Here is a 24,346-nt window from a genome sequence, read left to right on the forward strand (position 1 = left end):
TCTCTCTTTCTCTCTTTCTCTCTTTCTTTCTTTTCTTCTTTCGTCTGTCTTGTCTTTGACAGAGTCTTGGTCTGTTGCCCAAGCTGGAGTGCGGTGGCAGGATCTTGGTTGAAGACAACCTCCGCCTCCTGGGTTCAAGCAATTCTCCCTGCCTCAGCCTCCCGAGTAGCTGGGATTATAGGCGCCCATCACCACACCCAGCTAGTTTTTGTATTCTTAGTAGAGATAGGGATTTGCCCTGTTGGCCAGGCTAATCTCGAACTCCTGACCTCAGGTGATCCACCTGCCACGGCCTCCCAAAGTGCTGGGATTATAGGCATGAGCCACCGCACCCGGCCCTTATTTTCAATTTTATCTTAAAAGTTCTTTCATCATCAATTATTGTTTTTAAAACCAAAAACATTGCCACTGGGTTTATTTACAGCATGAACAGGACCTCTTGCATTGTGTACTGTGTGTCTATTGGAAGGTTGGAGGGTGCCTTGTATGTGATTAATACTTGGAGTTAAATATCAGTACATTTCACTTCTAGCTGTGGAGAATAGATGCAAACTTACTGTTACAATGTTTGTTTTTCCCAGGCCCTATTACCCACAAGGCGCTGGTTTAATACCATCCTGGATGACTCCCACCTTCTGGTTCACTGTTACCTTTCCAATCTTGTTCGTAGAGAAGAGGATGGCCATCTTTTTTCCCAGGTGAATATTTGTATATCTGAATATATTTATTGTTTTACTTTCTAAACTGATCTTTTCTTTGCCATACAACTGGGAGTATCAGGGCATAACACAAACTCCTAGTTATTTTAAAGTCATGTCTTAATATGTAAAATGAATGTATTCTTATATAGATTGCCTCTAGTGATTATATAACTTTTTGTTAATTATATGTGATTTTTATTATTGGACTAAATTATGATTTGGGTAATACAGTCACACATGTTCACAAGTTTTGATTTTATGTGAAATATAGTAGCTGATGGGCATTAATTTTAAATGAACTATGCCCCAATACTATGACTCTTTCTATAAGATGATGGTGACAGACAGTTGATCGTGTAGAAGAGTACATGCTCCCTTGAATAAGGAAGCTGCAAATGCACTTAACTTTGTTGTCTTGGTAGGAAGACACAGTATTTTATATTTCCTGTTATGTCATGCAGAAGAAAGCATTTCTTTTGGTTTTGTTTTGTTTGTGGAGACAGAGTTTGCTCTGTCACCCAGTCTGGAGTGCCGTGGTGGTGGCATGATTTCGGCTCACTGCAGCCTCCGCCTCCTGGGTTCACGTGATTCTCCTGCCTCAGCCTCCCCAGTTTAATACCATCCTGATATCAGCCGGAATTATAGGTATGCACCACCACGCCGGGCTAATGTTTTGTATTTTTAGTAGACACAGAGCCTCACCATGTTACCCAGGTGGTCTCACACTCCTGAACTAAGGCAGTTTGCCCACCGCGGCCTCCCAAGGTGCTGGGATTACAGGCGTGAACCACTGCACCCAGCAGAAGAAATCATTTTTAACAAACTCCTAATGCTATCTTTCTTTCTTTTTTTTTTTTTTTTTTTTTTGAGATGGAGTCTCGCTCTGTCGCCCGGGCTGGAGTGCAGTGGCCGGATCTCAGCTCACTGTAAGCTCCGCCTCCCAGGTTTACGCCATTCTCCTGCCTCAGCCTCCCAAGTAGCTGGGACTACAGGCGCCCGCCACCTCGCCCAACTAGCTTTTTGTATTTTTTAGTAGAGACGGGGTTTCACCGTGTTAGCCAGGATGGTCTTGAACTCCTGACCTCGTGATCCGCCCGTCTCGGCCTCCCAAAGTGCTGGGATTACAGGCTTGAGCCACCGCGCCCGGCCCTAATGCTATCTTTCAATGAGATCATACTTAGAGATACAATTTTGGTATGTGTTTACATATCCCCTTTGTTCTTTTATATCTGTGAGCATTCCTCCTATTCTTTTTCTAAATTTCTATCTAGTGATTTGCCACATATATTAAAATATATTAAAATCCTAATATCTGATCTGCCATAGATTAGATTTAAAAATAAAGATTTGGGTTGAGTGCAGCCAATAGGCTCTGTTGACGCTGCTGCTACAGGGGAGACATCAGAGCCTCGTTAGCAAGAGAAACTAAGCCAAAGGACTTTGATGGCCATGGAGAAAAAATAATAACTTAGCTTTCCCTGTCTTACTGTTTTTCCCTAAAAGAAGCAGCACAGCTGGGCACTGTGGCTCACACCTGTAATCCCAGCACTTTGGGAGGCCGAGGCGGGCAGATCATGAAGTCAGGAGATTGACAGCATCCTGGCTAACATGGTGAAGCCCAGTCTCTACTAAAAATACAAAAAATTAACTGGGCATGGTGGCGGGCACCTGTAGTTCCAGCTACTCAGGAGGCTGACGCAGGAGAATGGCGTGAACCCGGGAGGCAGAGCTTGCAGTGAGCCGAGATCACGCCACTGCACTCCATCCTGGGCGACAAAGCTTGACTCTGACTCAAAAAAAAAAAAAAAAAAAAAGCAGCATATAAAAAAGTATCTCCAATTATGAATTGCAAAACCTGTAGTAAGAGACCTCAGGAGTTCCCTCTGGTGCTATAGCTTTGTAAGTTTTCAGTGATGTAGATAGATAAGATGGATTTTGTTTGTTTCATTAAAATGCTGGGCTTCTTTAGATTACCTCCTTAATGTCTCTTAAGTATTGGGATTGCAGTATAAGTTTTTCTTTGCAGAAGTAGATCATGTATATGAAATAGACTTAACAATTTATTCACATACTCCATTTTCACGTAACTAAAACATTTTTAGTTGGATATGTTCTAAAATCTTTTTTGTAATGTTTACATTCCTGAGTTTTTCAGCACCTCTGAGAAACTGTGTGAACCTGTTTATTATTTTAAATAGTATTGTGCTTTCTTGCCCTTATGTTCATATGATTTATACATTTAAATGTGTTTCTTCAGCTTTTGGACATGCTTAAATTCTATACTGGTTTTGAAATTAATGACCAAACTGGAAATGCTCTGACAGAGAATGAGATGACCACAATTCACTATGATAGAATTACATCTCTACAGGTAATGAAAATACATTATAGACTTCGTGTATGCTCCATAAGGTTTTGTCATGCTACAATTTAGGTTTTTTATAGGTACAGATTGAAAACGATGTTAATTTAATAGTGTTTTTATATTCAGTATTTTTAATGTTTCTTTTTCCGATGAATTCTTGAAAAACAAGACTTTCTTTTATAACCTGTCTAAATTCTGTGAATCAGTATACTGGTATTTGCTACTCGGAAATATTAGTTACTGGGCCAGTTTGGCACATGTAAATATTAGCTCTGCTGTCAGTTTTATTTTATTAAAGAGTATTTTAACATATGGCAGGGGGTGTGTAAGCATTTTGCACATTTTTTTTTTTTTTTTGAGACAGAGTCTCGCTCTGCTGCCCAGGCTGGAGTGCAGTGGCCGGGTCTCAGCTCATTGCAAGCTCCGCCTCCCGGGTTTACGCCATTCTCCTGCCTCAGCCTCCCAAGTAGCTGGGACTACAGGCACCCACCACGTCGCCCGGCTAGTTTTTTGTATTTTTTAGTAGAGACGGGGTTTCACCATGTTCGCCAGGATGGTCTCGATCTCCAAACCTCGTGATCTGCCCGTCTCGGCCTCCCAAAGTGCTGGGATTACAGGCTTGAGCCACCGCGCCCGGCACATTTTGCACATTTTTAAGATGAACACATATGATGGGAGTGAAGTTTACCAGTGTAGTTCAGATATGCCCAAAAAAGTATCTTCATTTGTTTTCTATCTGATCTGATCTTGTTCTTGAGCTTCAGTTTCTCTGATGGTAGAAGGAAGTTTTATTTATCACTTTAAAATAATCCAGCTATTTCTGTTTAAAGTAATCCAACTATTTCTGTTTTAAAGAGTCTTCTGTTGGGGGTAAAGATTCAGTTCAAACTCTTTTGTAATCAAGTTAGCTATCTCTTAAGAGATCTCTCTTCTCCAAAGCTGGAGGCATCATGCTACCTGACTTCAAACTGTATACTACAAGGCTACAGTAACCAAAACAGCTTGGTACTGGTACCAAAACAGACATATAGACCAGTGGAGCAGAACAGAGACCTCAGAAATAACACCACATGTCTACAACCATCTGATCTTTGACAAACATGACAAAAACAAGCAATGGGGAAAGGATCTTCTATCCAGTAAATGGTACTGGGAAAACTGGCTAGCCACGTGCAGAAAAGTGAAACTGGACCCCTTCCTTGCAGCTTGTACAAAAATTAACTCAAGGTGAATTAAAGACTTAAAAGTAAAACCCAAAACCATAAAAACCCTACAAGAAAACCTAGGCGATACCATTCAGGACATAGGCATGGGCAAAGACTTTATGACAAAAACGCCAAAAGCAATTGCAGCAAAAGCCAAAATTGGCAAATGGGATCTAGTTAAACTAAAGAGCTTCTGCACAGCTGAAGAAACTATCATCAGAGTAAACAGGCAACCTACAGAATGGGAGAAAATTTTTGGAATCTATCCATCTGACAAAGGTCTAATATCCAGAATTTATAAGGAACTAAACATATTTACAAGAAAAAGACAACCCCATCAAAAAGTGGGCAACGTGTATGAGATGACCACAATTCACTTCTCAAAAGAAGACATTTATGTGGCCAACGAACGTATGAAGAAAAACTCAACATCACTGATCATCAGAGAAATGCAAATCAAAACCACAATGAGATATCATACCATCTCACACCAGTCAGAATGGCAATTATTAAAAACTCTGGAAACAATAGATGCTGGCAAGCATTGTGTGTAGTAATAGATGCTGGCAAGGCTGCAGAGAAATAGGAATGCTTTTACACTGTTGGTGGCAATGTAAATTAGTTCAACCATTGTGGAAGACAGTATGGCAATCCCTCAAGGATCTAGAACAAGAAATACCATATGACCCAGCAATCCCATTACTGGATATATACCCAAAAGAATATGAATCATTCTACTATAAAGCCATATGCACACTTATGTTTATTGCAGCACTATTAACAATAGCAAAGACATGGACCCGACCCAAATCCCCATCAATGATAGACTGGATAAAGAAAATGTGGCACATATACACAATGGAATACTATGCAGCCATCAAAAGGAAAGAGATCATGTCCCTTGTGGGGACATGGATGAAACTGGAAGTCATCATCCTCAGCAAAGTAACACAGGAATGAAAAACCAAACACCGCATGTTCTCACTCATAAGCAGGAGTTGAACACTGAGAACACATGGACACAGAGAGGGGAACAACACCCACCAGGACCTGTTGGGGATGGAAGTTGAGGGGAGGGAACTTAGAGGACAGGCCAATAGGTGCAGCAAACCACCATGGCACATGTATACCTATGTAACAAACCTGCACATTTCCACATGTATCCCTTTTTTTTAGAAGAAGAAAAATAAATAAATAATGGTGTAAAAAGCGAAAAAAAATCTCTGTTATTTTTCTTTCCTACTAGGTATGTGGAGATACCAAAATAGCCTTATTGTTTTGGAAGAGGGATTAACTCAGATGTCTTTTCCTGCTTTTTTCACAGCGTTAGTGTTTTTGTCCTGTCTCTGCCCTTGAAATAACCACAGCTGGTGTGGCATGTGGTCTATTGTACTGATACAGGCAAGGCATCATTATTGCTTCCAAGGAACTTGGCTATTTCCCCTGTTGAGGAGGCCCCAACGTTGCCTGATGGTGCTAGCATTCTCCTGAGGACTGACTTGTTTATTTCCTTGCTTATACAATTCTTTTCTCATGCTTGGGTTGCAGAGTCATTTTGCCATTGTGTGTAGTAATCTCATAATCCCATGGCAAGCTCGCTCCTGGCAACCTTGGCAACCTTCTGTGTCATCCACCATGGAACACATGAAAACTTCCGGATCATTTCTGTGCCACATGGGCATCAAGGAAGACTAGGGATATTATTTCAATCACTCTGTCATCAAATCCCAAGGAAGACTAGGGATATTATCTCAGTCACTCTGTTGCAATGCTACTATTTCTGTTTTCTGACAGCTTACCCTATGTTGGTTGAGACTGCTACCCTGTGAGGTCTTTTCCCAGAGTTCCAAACAAAGGCAAGGCACAAGCATAATGTTTTTGGTCTTTCCTTCAAGTTCTCTCTGCAGCCAGAGTTTCCCTTGGGACTTTCTTTTAGTCTTGTTAGACCAGTTCTTGATAATCAAGTGTGTATTTGTTTTTTTCTCCTCTTCTATCAATAAAGCTTGCCTTTGTGGCTATCTTCATATATATTGAAAATGCTTTTAGATGTCAAAAGCTGAATGCCGACTCTGTTTTTTACATTTCTGCTATGAAAGTTGCAGTTTTTTCTGTTTTTATTACATGCTTCTGTCTAATTAAGGTAGAGGTCACGTAAGAAAGAGAAATGCGTTAATATTTCTATAAAATATTTTCATTCTTAAATAGATGTTAATATGTAGACATTAATTATTAATATTTTTTGTTGTTATTTTCTAGAGAGCTGCTTTTGCACATTTTCCTGAACTCTATGATTTTGCCCTCTCAAACGTGGCAGAAGTAGATACTCGAGAGTCCTTGGTCAAGTTTTTTGGACCTCTTAGGTAAGACAACATGGAAAAACTATATATCCTTTTATTGTATCATGCTGCCTCAATTTTACTTTTCTTTATTGCTTTTAATCATTTTGTAGTACTTTAGGTAATAGTACTTGTTATTTCACTCTTCATTGACGTCTACAACTAGTGCTTCTCTCCAGCAATTTGGTGTCTTTGTCACTTATCCACGTTTGGTAAAGTTTCTATTTTTTGTGACGTATACACTTTTCTTAGATCTTAAATTTATCTTAGAGTAGAATATAAAGCTGGTCATTTTCATCAATCAGATGACATATGACAAAAACCAATAAAGATTCATTATGTGTGATATTAGAGGTGTGACATAGGAAAATTTTTGCATGTTTAAAATTTATAAAATTAGTAATATCCTCTGGCACTTAGCTATCTGCTAATATATCCTTTTGAAAATAGTGATAATAATGGCATACATTTATTTACTATGTGAAAGACATTCTGTTAAGTGTGTAAACAACTCTGAAAACTCCTACTAGAAGTAGGTACCATTTTACATATAAGGTATCTGAGGCATAGAATAGTTAGGTAATTTGCCTAGGTTACACAGCAAGTAAGTGGCAGAGATACAAGTTAAACCCAGATAGTGTGATTTCTAAGCCCTAACTTTTAACTACTGTACTGTATCACTTCCCAGCTCTTAGGAGGAATTATGTTTAGTTCTTTGACTATTTAAAATGTAATCAACTGAGGTTGGTTTGGTTCTTCATTCTCATATGAGGATTTACTATAATTAATAACACATAGATTCATTTCATTCTTTTAAATAGCTATATAGAGTTCCATTAAACAGGACCACCATACTATTTTTTTAGAAGTTAATCTCTTATTGGCGAATCTTTTTTTTTTGGGGGGACGGCGTCTTGCTCTGCCGCCCAGACTGGAGTACAGTAGTGTGATCTCAGCTCACTGCAACCTCCGCCTCCTGAGTTCAAGCGATTCTCCTGCCTCAGCCTCCCGAATAGCTGGGACTACAGGCACGTTCCACCATGCCCAGCTAATTTTTGCATTTTTAGTAGAGATGAGGTTTCACCATGTTGGCCAGGCTGGTCTCGAACTTCTGACCTCAGGTGATCCTGCGTTCGCCTCCCAAAGAGCTGGGATTACAGGCATGAGCCACCACGCCTGGCCTCCTCTTGGTGAATCTTTAATTTTTAAGTTTTGGCTTTTACAAACAGTTCTGCAGTGAGCGTCCTTTTCATACTGATTCCTCCTAGAAGCAGAATGGCTGACTCAAATGGGGCGTGTGTTTAAAATTTGTTACATATTGCTAAATTTCCTTCAGAAAAGACTATATCAGTTTACATTTAAACTAGCAGTGTATGAGGATTTGTTTTTCTCCCTACTAATGCTGGGTAAATTAGACTTTAATTTTTGCTATTTTTGTCTCGTTTTACTTTGCATTTCCCTGATCTTATTCGGGAAATTAAGCATTTTTCTGTTTTTTTCTTGGCCATTTACATTTCTTCTGTAACCTTCTTATTTTCTTTTGCTATTTTGCATTTCATTGCTTGTCATCTTACTGATTTTAAAGACCTTTTAATATTTTTGATCCTAATCCTTTGTCTAGTTTGTGTTGCATTTATTTTCTCTCAGTTTAACTTTGCTTCTAACATCTTTTGTCATTATGGATATTTTAAATTTTTAATGACAGCTGTCAATCTTTTTAATAACTATATTAGGTGCTTTATGTAGAAGTCCTTCTTACCCTAAGGTTATAAAATGTTTTCCTTTTTTTTTTTATTTTTATTTTTTTTTGAGACGGAGTCTCGCTCTGTCGCCCAGGCTGGAGTGCAGTGGCCAGTTCTCAGCTCACCGCAGCAAGCTCCGCCTCCCGGGTTTACGCCATTCTCCTGCCTCAGCCTCCGAGTAGCTGGGACTACAGGCTCCCGCCACCTCACCCGGCTAGTTTTTTTTTGTATTTTTTAGTAGAGATGGGGTTTCACGGTGTTAGCCAGGATGGTCTCGATTTCCTGACCTCGTGATCCGCCCGTCTCGGCCTCCCAAAGTGCTGGGATTACAGGCTTGAGCCACCGCACCCGGCCTACCTTTATTTTTAAAATACTTTTATTGCCTTTTTTTTTTTTTTTTTTTTTTTTTTTACATTTAGCTTAGCTGCATAATTCATCTAGGGAATTTATTTTTGCCCATAGAACTCGTTTACACTCTTAAAAATTATTGAGGATCCCAAAGAACATTTATATGTATTATATTTATTATATTCACTATAGTAGAAATAAAAACTGGAACGATCTTAAATATTTATTAATTCATTTAAAAATATCAGTTGAAGCTGGGCGTGGTGGCTCATTCCTGTAATCCCAACACTTTGGGAGGCTGAGGTTGGCGGATCACCTGAGGTCAGGAGTTCCAGACCAGCATGGCAAACATGGTGAAACCCCATCTTACTAAAAATACAAAAATTAGCCAGGCGTGGTGGTGCATGTCTTTAATTCCAGCTACTTGGGAGGCTGGGGCAAGAGAATGGCTTGAACCTGGGAGGCGGAGGTTGCAGTGAGCCAAGATTGTGCCACTGCACTCCAGCCTGGGCAACAGAGTGAGACTCCGTCTCAAAAAAAAAAAAAAGTATATTGATTGAAATCTATTGTATGTTAGCCATATGTATTGCTAATGAAAAATGTATTCTCCAAAATGAAAAAAAAGCCACCATTAAAAGAGTGTCATTGTTTTACATTTTTGTGACTGATTTAATTGAAGATTTTCAGATCTGCTTCTGGATTCAGTTTGTTGTGAGATATTGTTTTGGTTGAAGTAAATTAAGACAATTCGGCCTCACACAGAGGGAAGTGTATTTTGATAAGCTTTATCAAATAATTGGGAATGTTCTTTGATATGCTATGAAAACGTGACAAGTGGTAGTTCCTTTAAAAATTAGTTTCAGAGTAGAATCTGAAACCGTGTCAAGGAAGTCTGTACAATTAAAATGAATTAATTTGAAAAATTAGAGGCTAGATCTTGCTTATGGATAAGAGGACTCAATGTGTGAATCTTTCCCAAATTAATCTATGGATATATTTTAATTCCAATCATAATTCTAGCAGGATATTCTGTAGAAATTGACAAACTTATTTTAAAAATAACATGGAAAGGCAAAGGAACTATAATAACCCAAACCATTTTGTAACAGAACAAAGTTGGAAGATTTCTACTAATTTCCAGACTTGCTGTAAAGCTATAGTAATCGAGACATTATGGTGTTGATACATGGATGGATGTATAGATCAGTGGAATAGAATTGAGTCCAGAAATAGACCATACCTATATGGTTAGTTGAGTTTTGACTAACGTGTCAAGGCAACTCAGTAGAGAAAGGATTTCATCAGTGGTGCCGAAACAATTAGATATCCATGTGCAAAGTATGAACCTTGACCCATACCTTGCATCATATACATAAATTAACTGAAAATGGATTATAGACCTTAATATCAAACCTAAAACTTCTAGGAAATGTGCAAGAACATTTTTGTCATCGTGGTTTGTGCAAAGATTTCTATAGACACCAAAGCACAATCCATAATGGTACAAAAAATGATGAATTGGACTTGATCAAAACTAGGAGGCTTCTGCTCTTTGAAAGACATTGATAAGAGAATAAAAAAGCTACAACCTAGAAGAAAATATTGGCTAAATAGATATTTGATGAAGGAATGGTATCCAGAAATCTCAGAACTCAATACAGTAGTCCCCCACTTTCTGCAGGGAATGTGTTCCAAGAACCCCAGTGGATGCCTGAAACTGTAGATTGTACTGAACCCTATACTGTGTTTTTACATGTACACGTAAAAACCTGTGATAAAGCTGTGAATTAGGCACAGTAAGAGATTAACAACAATAATAGGAGAACAGTTATAACAATATACTATAATAAAAGTTATGCGAGTGTCATCTCTCTCTCAAGAGATCTTATTCTACTGTACTTAAACATTTCCAGACTGTGGTCAACCATGAGTAACTGAAATTACAGAAAGTGAAACCACAGATAAGTGGGGACTCCTATAATAATAAAACAATTTACAAGTGACAAAAGATTTGAACAGACACTTGACCAAAATCGAGAGATGTCAGTAAGCCCATGGAAAGATGCTTAACATGTTTAGTCACTGGGGAAATACAAATTTAAACCATAAGAAGATACTACCTACCTATTAGAATTTTTTTTGTTTCTTTAAATGGATAAGGCCAGGCACAATGGTTCATGTCTGTGATTCCAGCTCTTTGGGAGGCTGAGGCAGAAGGATCACTTATCTACTAAAAATCAAAACAATTAGCCAGACATGGTGGCACAATACTTGTAATCCCAGCTACTCAGGAGGCTGAGATAAGAGGATTGCTTGAGCCCAGGAAGTTGAGGCTGCAGTGAACTATGATCATGCCACTGTACTTCAGCCTGGACGACAGAGCAAGACCCTGTCTCAACAAAACCAAACCAAGCCAAAAAAAAAAAAAAAACCAACTCCAAAACGGATAATATTGACTCTTGGCAAGGATGTGGAGCAATTGGAATTCTCATAATTGCTGGTGGGAATTCAAAGTGGGATAGCCACTGTGGAAAAATTTGAGTTTCTTGTAAAGATAGACATGAGCTTAACATTATGATCCAGTGTTTTCCACTTACAGATATATTCAAGAAAAGTGAAAACTTATGTTCACACAAAAATATGTACAAAAATGAATATAGTTGCTTTATTCAAAATCGTCAAAAACTGGACTACACAAATATCCCTCAACTGTTGAATGAATAAACATATTGTGTTGCAGCCATGTCATGAAATACTGCTCAGCAGCATGAAGGAACCAACTACAGATAAATACGCAGTGTGGGTGAATCTCAAATGCATTATGCTAAGTAAAAGCAGCCATTCAAAAGGCTACCTAAGACCAGGCATTGTGGCTCACACTTGTAATCCCAGCATTTTGGGAGGCCGAGGCAGGTGGATCACTTGAGCTTAGCAGTTTGAGACCATCCTGGGCAACATGGTGAAACCTCGTCTCTACCAAAAATACCAAAATTTAGCCAGATGTGGTGGTGCACATCTGTAGTTCCACCTATTTGGGAGGCTGAGGTGGGAGGATTGCTTAAGTCCTGGAGGTGGAGGTGACAGTGAGCTGAGATCGTGCCACTGCACTCCAGTCTGGGTGACAGTGAGACTCGTCTCAAAAAACAAACAAGAAAAGAGACTACCTAATGTGTGATTCCATTTATTTAACCTCCTGGAAAAGACAGAATTACAAATAGAAAACTGATTATCGTTGCTGGACTGGGATGGACAGTAGGATTTGCTGTAAATTAGCACAGGGATTTTGGGGAGGTGAAGAAACAATTAAATAGTGGAAAGCTATGAAGCTCACGGTGGCAAATACCGGTTTTCCAAAATTCTAATTTTTCACGTTCATGTGGAAGTTCAGATTTTATCATTGACAGCAAATACTGATAGTTGTTTTCCTTGAAGTTATAGACTTACTTTATTCAAAATTTGAAATTAAAAAAAAAAAATGCCATTTGTCCAAGGGTGTATAAACAGTTTGTCTTTTTTTTTTTTTTTTTTTTGAGATAGAGTCTCACTCTGTGGTCCAGGCTGGGGTGCAGTGGCGCGATCCCAGCTCACTGCAAGTTCCGTCTCCCGGGTTCGCGCCATTCTCCTGCCTCAGCTGGGACTACAGGCGTCCGCCACCACGCCTGGCTAATTTTTTGTATTTTTAGTAGAGACGGGATTTCACCATGTTAGCCAGGATGGTCTCGATCTCCTGACCCCATGATGCGCCTGCCTTGGCCTCCCAAAGCACTGGGATTATAGGCGTGAGCCACCGCGCCTGGCCAGTATTAATACTTAAAAGTGTTCTTGGTGACTGCCCAGAAGGATCTTGGGTACAATAAAAGGTTTGCAGAAAATATTTTGAGAACCCTGCACCAAAGCCTTAATTTTCATTGCTGATTTTTGATATTTGCTGTCCATGTCATAGTATTATATTTGTTTTTTAAAGCTATTTGTAAAAATACATGTTTCAAAAGTGAAGTAATATGTAGAAGTAATATTTACTATGAGTAAAATATTGTTATCTATTCTGCAGTTCAAACACGCTCCACCAGGTGGCATCATACCTCTGCTTGTTGCCAACTCTTCCTAAAAATGAAGACACAACTTTTGATAAAGAATTTCTCCTAGAATTGCTGGTAAATATTAATGTCCTCTAAATTTTGCATGTGGTTTTCCCTGCCTTTTTAAATCATTCTTAAAGATGTAAATTCATATAGATTTTTTTGTGGGCCAAAGATTAAGTGGATAATTTCCATTTTCTTTTTGGAATTGTATTATCATTTGATTTTTATGAGATTTGTTTTCTCATCTTTTGAATTTCTTTTCTCAAGTATTTTATCTCTTCAAACTACTTTCTGGATGAATCATTCTATTAGCAAGTATTTATGTGCAAATCACTTCATTGTCTTTCAGTTCCTAAAAATTCCTGTGCTATTTTCTGACAATGTAAAACCTCTCATGAGTCAGGTTTTTGGGATTAATAATAAATCTTTACAATAGAAAGAAATGAGGATTTTTTTCAGAAATTCTTCTTCTTTTTTTTTTTTTTTTCTGATACCAAGTCTCTCTCTGTCGCCCAGACTGGAGTGCAGTGGCGTGATCTCAGCTCACTGCTACCTCTGCCTCCCAGATTCAAGTAATTCTTGTGCCTCAGCCTCCCAAGTAGCTGGTATTACAGATGTGCGCCACCACTCCCAGCTAATTTTTGTATTTTTAGTACAAGATGGAGTTTTGCCACATTGGCCAAGCTGGTCTTGAACTCCTGGCCTCAGGTGATTGACTTGCCTCGGCCTCCCAAAGTGTCGGGTTTACAGGCATGAATCACTATGCCCAGCCTTTTTTCAGGAATTCTTCTAATGGGAAATAAGTTTGAGGATAACGTGGATCCTGTGCCTATTAAGCTCTTGTGGCTAGAATTTTATTCCTAAAATTTAAATTGTTCCAACAAAAGAAAATAATTTTTAAAATGTATAGTGTGACAACATTATGTTTTGTTTCCTCCCTTTCCTAAAGGATCCTCAGGCTTCGGATTCTTCTGATATTCAATTTATGATTAAAAAGTTGAAACATACATATTGTTTAGATATCATGATTTTTTTCTGTAATTACACTATCTTCACTCAAGAGAATGATACATTTTAAGAATATGTCATTTTAGCATTACTGGATAAACACTTCTTTTTCTTTCTTTTTTTTTGAGATGGAGTCTCACTCTGTCCCCCAGGCTGGAGTGCAATGGCATGATCTTGGTTCACTGTGAACTCCGCCTCCTGGGTTCAAGCAATTTGCTTGCTTCAGCCTCCTGAGTAGCTGGGATTACAGGAGTGCACTACCACGCTTAGCTAAGTTTTGTATTTTTAGTAAAGATGGGGTTTCACCATGTTGGTCAGGCTAGTCTCGAACTCCTCACCTTAGGCGATCCACCTGCTTCAGCCTCCCAAAGTGCTGGGATTAAAGGCATGAGCTGCTTCTCCTGGCATAACACTTACTTTCATATTTGAGATAGATTATTAATGTTAAGGGTACCTAGAGGTCATCATGGAAAGGAACATAGAGGGAGAAGACTAGGGTGATAGATTAATAAAATTCCCTAGATGGTATAGCTAGTTAGTATAAGAATGAAAACTAGGCCAGGCGTGGTGGCTCAAGCCTGTAATCCCAGCACTTTGGGAGGCCGAGATGGGCAGATCACAAGGTCAGGAGATCGAGACCATCCTGGCTAACACAGTGAAACCCCGTCTCTACTAAAAAAATACAAAAAAACTAGCCGGTCGTGGTGGCGGGCACCTGTAGTCCCAGCTACTTGGGAGGCTGAGGCAGGAGAATGGCTTAAACCCGGGAGGTGGAGCTTGCAGTGAGCTGAGATCCGGCTATTGCACTCCAGCCTGGGCAACAGAGCGAGACTCCATCTCAAAAAAAAAAAAAAAGAATGAAAACGATAGTCCAAGACCTAGAGCTCCTATTTTTTCTTACATTGATTAACGCTAAGTGTCGTGGTTTTTAAACTCTTGGCATGTACCAGGGACTTTGACACTATTTCATAATATTTCATTTCATTTTCATTGGAAACTTGAGATGTGTGGCACTTTATCTGTTTTACTGAAAAGGAAACTAAGGTTAGGAAGGTTAAAGTAACGTGCCCAGCTTTTACAGTACTCATAAGTAGAGGAGCTGGGATTTTAACTCAGGTCTATCTGATTCCAAAGACCATCACCATTGGTTGGTTTCTCATCTTTGATCTATGGAGAAAATAGGAAAAAAAAAATCTCTTATTGAACTGCTACAATAACTGATAGGCATGAAACTTCTTCCATAAATTACTTTTAGTGAAAAAAGATGCTTCTAACCTTCTGCATGAACTTGTTTCCTTTCTTTTAGGTATCTCGTCATGAACGTCGAATTTCTCAGATTCAGCAATTGAACCAGATGCCTTTGTATCCAACTGAGAAAATTATATGGGATGAAAATATTGTCCCAACTGAGTACTATTCTGGAGAAGGTATGGTAAAGAAATATGGTTTCAGCTGTACAATGAAATAATTTCAGATTTATCATTTGTAATTGGAATTATAGACAGTGTATTTCAGTCCACTCTGTACTTTGGGATAATTTCCTGGTGCCCACAAGTTAACTTTAGAAGCTAGGAAAGATTTAGTATTTTGAATGCTTTGGCACTAAGGGTTTTTATTGAATTTAACTATATACGTATCGCCCTGTAAAAAATATGACTGTAAAGCCCTAAGACTGTTTTGGTTTTTTTACTTGTTTGTATGAGACAGGGTCTTGCTCTGTCACCCAGGCTGGAGTGCAGTGGTGCAATCTCAGCTCACTGCAGCCTCTGCTCCTGGGCTCAAGTGATCCTCCCACTTTAGCCTCCCGAGTACTTCAGACCGACAGGCATGCACCACCACACCCAGCTATTATTATTATTATTACTATTATTATTTGTATTTTTAGTAGAGACAAGGCCTGACCATGTTGCTCAGGCTGGTCTCAAACTCCTGAGCTCAAGCGATCTGCCCACCTCAGCCTCCCTAAGTGCTGGGATTACAGGTGTGAACCGCTGCACCCGACCATAAGACTGTTTTCAAGGAGACCTGATAATGCTTGAAGTATAGCTTTCATTGTGTCACTGTGATAGGCTGTGTTTAATAGAGCTTTTTTCAAAGACTTTTTTAAGTGGCTCTTTTGAATTCTATGTAAAGCCAGGTAATGATCACCAAAAAAAAGGCATTATCGTTTATTGATAGTAAACTCTTAGTGTTGATCCAAAATGATATTGCCTAGTTTGTTCATTTATTTCCCCAGATTTGGATCTAAACACTTTTCACTCATCCTCTGAGGATGAGAATTTGCTACAACTGAGTATATGCAAAAGTGCATTCAGATACATTTTGAAGGTATATTTCAAAAGAAATTTCAGGATATTTTTTGAACAATGGCATCATTAGTAGAAATGTAACTGTTTTAAAGATATCACAAGTATAAGTATTGGTATTTTTACTTAAAATGGTTACTCTAAGACATATCCTAGAGCCATAACTCCGATAGACCCAGTGCACTAATCTTGTGCCAGATTTCAGAACATAGGCAGTCTTCATATCTTTTTATGTTCTTACAGTGGTTCATATGTTGCTTTCTCATGTCCAGGGATGCACAGCTGGATGATAAAAGTATAAAGAAATTCAAGATAGTGATTGCTATAAAAGTCAGGAAATAGTTACTTTCAGGTAAAGGGAAGAAGCTGTAATCAGGAAAGGGCACTTGGGAGGATTCTGGGATAGCTGATAAGGTGGTTACAAGGTTTCATTTAAAAAATGGCTTACTTTACTGGTACCTTCTATATATCCCTTTCTTTCTTTTTGTTTCTGCTGAAAAACCTGAGTTGTTTGATCATAGAGTTCCCACAGTCTATAGATTTTTCTGATTGAATACTCATGGCATATTGCAGCATGTTCCTCTGTTCTTTATTTTCCTTGCAAATTAGTACCACCTTGTGCAGAGGCTTGATCAGACTAAGGTTCTCCTTGGCGGGATTCTTGGTGGTGGTGTGTTCTTTCATCAGGAGGCACATACTGTCTGCTTGTCTCTCTTTTTGTACTACTAGTAGCTATTGGTACTTAACACCTAGGTTTGTTAATTCAGTGAGTATTGCAAAGTGCTGACATTTTAATTGTCATTTTTTTAAAGTAAAAATGTGCTATCGAAAGAAATTGAGTTAGATTACAAGTCAGAGTTTACTAATATAAATAATGTTAAATTTTTGTTCACCAATGTTGTCTTTAAGTTTATTTTTTATTTTTTGGTAGTATGGACAACAATGATGAGACTATGACTTATCAGTAAAATGTATTTTGGGATTTTTTAAAACCTTTTTGATATTGCTGCTAAGTGGTTACTTATTGTCAAAGAGAAATAGTTAAGTGAGAATAGTGAAAGGATTATTGTTTGTTTATATAGTCAGAGAAAGGGGAGTCTGGAATAACATACAAACAATGTCTTGTCCTTAAAGTTTAGCCAGAAGGCAAGTTCAGAGCACAATAATAGTCATTGGAGATTGATTTATGCAATGTAACATAATAATTCAGTGTTCATGCTAAATTTTGTTGTGCGCTAAATTTATGGTGACATTATTCACTTCAATATTTGCCAAATATAAATTAGGTGATAAGGGAAGAAGTTTTAAACTACTTGAAACTATTAGTACAACTATGCTTAAATACTTTGAAGGAGTATTGTTTACATACACATCACTGGTATGCAGATTACATGTATTAATAAAACTCATCCTTTACCCCAATTCTTTTTTTTTTTTTTTTGAAATGGAGTTTCGCTCTTGTTGCCCAGGGTGGAGCGCAATGGCGCGATCTTGGCTCGCTGCAACCTCTGCCTCTTGGGTTCAAGCGATTCTCCTGCCTCAGCCTCCTGAGTAACTGGGATTACAGGTGCCCACCACGACACCCAGCTAATTTTTTGTATTTTTAGTAGAAACGGGGTTTCACTGTGTTGGCCAGGCTGTCTCAAACTCCTGACCTCAGGTGATCCACCTGCCTTGGCTTCCCAAAGTGCCGGGATTACAAGCATGAGCTGCCGTGCTCGGCCTCACCCCTAATTCTTAATAGCCAACATTTACTAATCTGGTTTTAACATCTGTGGGAAAACAAAAATAAGTTGTTATCAGATATGCTGCATTTCAGGCATTCATTAGATTCTTATAGTTTTGTGGTGCCAGTGTTTTCATACAGAGAGCATTAAAAGAATAATTCAGGCCGGGCACAGTGGCCTCACTTTGGGAGGCTGAGGTGGGCAGATCACGAGGCCAGGAGTTCGAGACCACCCTGACCAACATAGAGAAACTCTGTCTCTACTAAAAATACAAAAAATTAGCCGGGCATGTTGGTGGACGCCTGCAATCCCAGCTATTCAGGAGGCAAGAGAGTGGCTTGAATCTGGGAGGCAGAGATTGCAGTGAGACAAGATTGTGCCATTGCACTCCAGCCTGGGCAACAGAGTGAAACTCTGTCTCAAAAAAAAAAAAAGAATAATTCAAATATGGATGTTTTTTTCCTTTTCAGGTTGTCTTGCTCTTCCCAAATTGAATTTGCAATTTTTGACTCTTCATGACTACCTGCTAAGGAACTTTAACCTCTTCCGCTTAGAATCAACTTACGAAATTCGGCAGGACATTGAAGATAGTGTCAGCAGAATGAAGCCATGGTTAGTAAATTTGTTCCACCTGTAATGCAGATATGCAGACAGTGACTAATAAACTTCTGTCAGAAACCTTATATTTAGAAATAATATACCTGGCACAAAGGTGCCCTCTAAAATAAGAGATATTTACTCTTTGAGACATTTTAAAATGTGAATTAACATACATCAAAAGTGCTAAAATATAAACCACATTTCTGGGTACTTGAGAATGGGGATGGGAGACTGGGGATAAGCGGAAAGATGTCATCATGCTCAGGAAGGGAAGGGGGAAATGTGGAGGGAGTAGGTCAGACCTTACTTAAAGGCTGATTGGAAGGCTAGGGGTTGGCCAGCAGGCCTGTACTAGGAGAGCAGGACAGTTTAAGTCCTAGAGGAAGCTTATGATAAAGGGGTGCTCCATTAATCCAGCTACTCTTGTCACTGTTGCTACAGTATTCTTAGTCAGCCTCTCTAGGGGAATGGACAGAGGATTAGGGCTGCTGCCGCACATTGCATGGGGTGGTACGTTAGAAAATCTTCTCTGTCTCTCCACCCATAGATTCTGTGGAAGAAAGTAAATCACCAGGATTTACTTTTAGGGCCAGTTGAGTTGGTCTTGTTATTTGAGGAATTCTTCCACATAGACTCCACTCCCCACCTGCTAGCTCATGTCTGGAATTCCTTTAGCTAAGAAAAGTCTTTCATTCTGGTTGTTGTAGCAGCTTTGCATTACAAGAATTTGTAAGGTTAATTTGGTTTTATAGATACGGCTGACTTTAGGCAAATGCTCTTTATTCACTATTTCATTCCAAGTATGAAATTGATGGATACAAGTTATACATCACAAGTGATTATAAATGAGTAAAATACTATGAGGTGAATTTTTGTTACATTATATAATAGGACACCATGTATACATACATGATTATACTGCATTGTATGTGAAAAGCTGAACAGCTTTGGAATGTGAACTGACTCAGGTATCTTCCAGGCTTCTGCTTACTAATTATAGAGAGCTACTGCAGACACTGTGATTATGATCTATTTTTTCACTTCCATGTTTCATTTCATACAGAGTTCTATTTTTTAATTAATTATTATGTGAAAAGTTATTCTGGGTAAGACTATAAAATACAACACAACGCATTTTTGACTTAATAATCAGTTGAGTCAGTAGGCAGGCGAGCACTGCGAAATTTGTATACCCACTGGCTAATCATTCCTACCCACAGCTTTGCTGAAATTGTTGCCCATTGTTTGTACCCTGAGGGAGTGCTTCATCAGGAAACTTCTTTACAATTTATGGTTACCTTGAGATTATATGCTCAGATTCTGGGCCTAATTTTGGCCATTTGGCAAACTAGGGATTTATTAACTGGCAATTCAACAAATAGAATTCATTTATATTTTACTTAAATGCCAAGTGCAACAAAAATATTTGAATTCTTTTGGTCTGTTAATAAAAAAAAATTAAATTATACTATTTTCTGGAGGGGAAGAAAATGTGACTTTTTGGAGCTAATTCATTCCCTAAAACGGGGGCCAGGCTTCTTTCTGTTTCATGTATTTTGAGGATGAAAACTAACAGGCATTTTTACTCATTATGTGTTTCCAATGATTATGTTTTCAGGGTGCTGAAGCCCACTAACCAGCAGTAAGAGAGAATGTGCATAAGGGCCAGAAATCTATACTTTTTAATGCTTCAAGTACATAATATAAGAAGAGAAAGGGGTAAGGGGAGTAGATTAGTGGTTGCTTGGGTTTGGTAACAGGGATTGACTGCAGCTGGACAAGAGGGATCTTTTTAAAGATGTTGGAAATGTTCCACAACTGGATTTTGTGATGATGAATGCACAACTCTGCAAATTTACTGAGAACTATGGACTTGTGTATTTATAGTGGATAAATGTTATGGTATGTAAACTATACTGCATTAAAGCTGTAAAAAATGGAGGAGGTTATAGGAAGTTGTTTCACAATGGTTTAGCCACTAAGTAATTCCTTTTAGACATTGTCCCAATACTAACTAAGCCATTGATTGCAGAACTTTATTTTTAATTAGTTTCTCTTTTTGATGTTCTGAAGTTCTACAATTTTTTTGTTGTGACATAAAGTCTTTACATAGGAGGCAGTTTATCTTTGTAGGTATGTCATATTCTGCAGTACTTTCTAACTTTGGAGTGCTGCTTCAGTTTTTATGTTACAGATTTCCCAAATACAACTTTTTAATACAAAAACTAAAGCACTAGTTAGACTGACACAAGAAGAAAGAATGGTAATTGGGATGTTAGTGGTTCTGGTTATTACAACTAGCTTGATTTTTTTTTTTTTCCTGCAATCCATAGCAACATCTTTTAAATGATTTAAATATGCTCTAAAGGAGGTTTTTGCATAGATATTATTTGTTTGCATGTTTTTAATTTTTTAAAAAATTAAAGCTTGTCCTAAAATGTATTTGAAACAGCTTATAAAAATACTTAAAATACAGAAAATAAAATATTAACAATTGAAACAGTCTTTATGAAGAGGATAAAAGGATAGCAATATAAAATAAAACCAAGTAAAGAGGACCTTCAGAAATGAAAGAGAAATTAAGACAGAAAAACAGAACAAAAACCGAGAGAGTTTATCATCACTAGACTGCCTTATAATAAATGCCAAGGGAAGTTGTCCAAGCTGAAATACAAAGCTGCCAATTAGTAACATTAAGAGACCCTGAATAGCTAAAGCAATCTTGATCAAGAAGAACAAAGCTGGAGACATCATACTTCCTGATTTCAAATTATATTACAAAGCTACAGTGGTCAAAACAGTATGGTACTAGCATAAAAACACATAGACCAACAAAAGAGAAAGCCCAGAAGTAAACCCACACTTGTACAATCATTTAATCTTCGATGCATGTGCCAAGAGTATACAATGGGGAAAGGAAAATGGTCTTGGGAAAACTGGATATCTACTTGTAAAAAAATGAAATAGGATCCCTATCTTACATGATACACAAAAGTTAACTGAAGATAGAGTGAAGATTTTAGCATAAGACCTGAACCCATGAAACTCCAAGAAGAAAACAGGGGAAAAACTCCATAACATTGGTCTTAGCAATGATTTTTGGGTGATACCAAGAACACAGGGAACAAAAAGAAAAATAAGTAAGTGGGGACCACATCAAACTGAAAAGTTTCTGCACAGCAAAGGAAACAGTCAACAAAATGAAAAGGCAGCCTTACAGAATGGAAGAAAATATTTGCAAACCATATATCTGATTAGAAGTTAATATCCAAAATATGTAAGGAACTCATATTACTCAATAGCAAAAGACCAAATAACCCAATAAAAAATGGGCAAAGGACTTGAAAACATTTTTTGTAAGAAGACATACAAAGGACAGATAGATGAAAAGGTATTCAACATCACTAATCATCAAGGGAATGCGTATCAAAACCACAATGAGATATTCATACTTCATAACTGTTAGAATGACTGTTATCAAAAGTCAAAAGATAACAAGTGTTTGCAAGGATGTAGAGAAAAGGGAACTCTTATACACTGTTGGTGGGAATGTCAATTAGTACAGCCATTATGGAAAACAGTATGGAGGTTCCTCAAAAAATTAAAAATCAGAGCTATCATGTGATCCAGCAAACCCACTTCTGAATGTTTGTCCAAAGGAAATAAAATCACGATCCTGAAGAGATGTCTGCACTCTTGTGTTGCAGCATTATTCACAATAACCAAGATGTGGAAACAACTTACGGGCTGAATGGATAAAGAAAATGTGAAAATGTGGTGTGTGTGTGTACATATATAAAAACACACAATGGGATATGATTAACCTTTTAAAAAGAAGGAAATCCTTTTTTTGACAACGTGGATAAACCCGGAGTACGTTATGCCAAATGTATTAAGCCAGATACAGATAGACAAAAACTGATGATCTCACTTTACATATGGAATCTAAAAAAGGCAAATTCATGGAAGCAGTAGAAGGGCATTTATCAGGTTGTGGGTGGGGGAAATGGGGACATACTGGTCAAAGGGTCTAAACTTTCAGTTACAAGCTACATAAGTTTGGAGATCTAATGTAAAGCATAGTGACTATTATGTTTTATGTACTTGAAACTTGCCAGGATAGATCTTAAGTATTCTTACCACACACACACACAAATGATAACTGTGTTGGTAATGATACCACAGTGTATACATAGTTTAAAACATCACATTGTATTCCTTAACTATATACAATTTTTATTTGTCAAGTATACCTCAATAAAGCTGAAATAAAACTAAGTGTGCTGCATTATTTATTTCTTTGATAAAATGGCTCAGCCCCAGAATGCTCTTACATACATAGGGTTAGCTTTTTTCTTAGTTGGGGAGGAGACATTCCTCTACTTCTGTTTCTTTTCTGGACCACATTTGCCTGTTTCATACTATCATGTACCTGTTTCATGCTATCATATATACTTTATATACTTTGAGAGTTAAAGGTTTTTGTTTGTTTGTTTTTGTTTTTAAGTTAAGAAATAGGGGTTACTAATATTAGGACTTAAATACTAGCCGAACAGTATTCCTACTTACTAGTTTTACTTGTCTAAAAGTTGGGGATAAATTATTTTTTGTTTGAGTAACCATCCATTTCTTTGGTTTTAGGCAATCTGAATATGGCGGTGTAGTGTTTGGTGGTTGGGCGCGAATGGCCCAGCCCATTGTGGCTTTCACTGTTGTTGAAGTGGCCAAACCCAACATAGGTGAAAACTGGCCAACCCGAGTTCGTGCAGATGTTACCATAAATCTGAATGTCAGAGATCACATCAAAGATGAATGGGAAGGTAATTTTGTATTTCAAAAAGTGACATTACCTTTTGCCTTGTTATGAACTTTCACTTAGAGCATTAACAAAGTACTTTTACTAAATGTTATCCTTTTAAGCTTTTATGAAACTTTATCCTTGAAATTTGATTTAAAGAATAGCAACTTTCTAATTATTAGTTTTAAAAATACCAGGGATCATACAAGAATATTTAGGTATGTTAATATTTTAATAAAAAGTATAAAATTGCATACATACCAAAGTTTTGAAAACTGAACTTTGCAAAGACTAGAGGAGAGCATTTTAAGTCTTAAATTTAGCAAGATAATATTTATGGATTTGTGGGATCAATATAAAAGAATAAAAATGTTAGTGTTCACCAAAGAGTGGGGAGAAAGCCCACATATAACATGCAGACATGCAGAGTAGTACGGAAAATTGATATTTTTCAAAAAATAAAAGCGAAGGTGAAAAGAATAGAAATGCATGCACTTTGTGGAAAATAAAAATACAAAATGAAAATTAGGCAAGCTCAAAAAGAATATATGGGGGTGGGTGGGGCTATAGTGAAACAACTCAGAAATAAATAATAGTTTATTTGCACCTAAGGCAGAAAGGCTAAAGAATCAGTGAAATCAAATGTACTCAAGGATATATAATAATTGCAAAGAAATTAAAGGAGTTATTCCTCCTATTTTTTGCTAGGCAAGATTTTAAGGATGAGAGTTCCATGTCAAAATTAATTTGTTTTGGAGGCAGATATATTCAAAATTACTAAGTCCAATAGAGTTAAAACAATAAGACCTCTGCCAGAAGTGACATATGAACTGATTTCTATTAGGCAGTTTTATGTTTTTCTCCCAGCTGTCCTGTGAGAGGTCTTACTTGATGCCCTGTTTCGAGAAACAGTAGTCAGTAGGTTTTACCTCCTTTTATTTTCTTGGCATGCCAGAAGGAATGGGATAGCCCCTTAATAGATCTGTTTTCAGAAATTATTACTACCAGTGTAGCTGTTTATAATCATGGGAACTATATTGTTATCAAAGAATTCTGAAGGAATCCAGCAACAAAGCTAGCCAAATGTTTAACCAGTGCCTACGGTAGTGGGTATAGTTTGTGACAGAT

The 24,346-nt window shown here is 37.8% G+C and overlaps 1 protein-coding gene across 2 annotated transcripts in view; it reads left to right on the forward strand.

Moving 5' to 3' along the window:
• AQR (aquarius intron-binding spliceosomal factor) overlaps positions 1 to 24,346 on the forward strand; it is a 136,459-nt gene that overhangs the window by 35,196 nt on the left and 76,917 nt on the right. For both annotated transcript variants that reach the window (XM_026456343.2, XM_026456344.1), the window contains exons 11-17: positions 582 to 698; positions 2,959 to 3,072; positions 6,528 to 6,631; positions 12,749 to 12,851; positions 15,094 to 15,214; positions 18,291 to 18,432; positions 23,062 to 23,240. In XM_026456343.2, coding sequence (XP_026312128.1) covers positions 582 to 698; positions 2,959 to 3,072; positions 6,528 to 6,631; positions 12,749 to 12,851; positions 15,094 to 15,214; positions 18,291 to 18,432; positions 23,062 to 23,240 — 880 coding nt within the window. The remainder of the gene's footprint in view (positions 1 to 581; positions 699 to 2,958; positions 3,073 to 6,527; positions 6,632 to 12,748; positions 12,852 to 15,093; positions 15,215 to 18,290; positions 18,433 to 23,061; positions 23,241 to 24,346) is intronic.

The sequence above is a fragment of the Piliocolobus tephrosceles genome, chromosome 6, assembly GCF_002776525.5.
Source record: "Piliocolobus tephrosceles isolate RC106 chromosome 6, ASM277652v3, whole genome shotgun sequence".
Lineage (NCBI taxonomy): Eukaryota > Metazoa > Chordata > Mammalia > Primates > Cercopithecidae > Piliocolobus > Piliocolobus tephrosceles.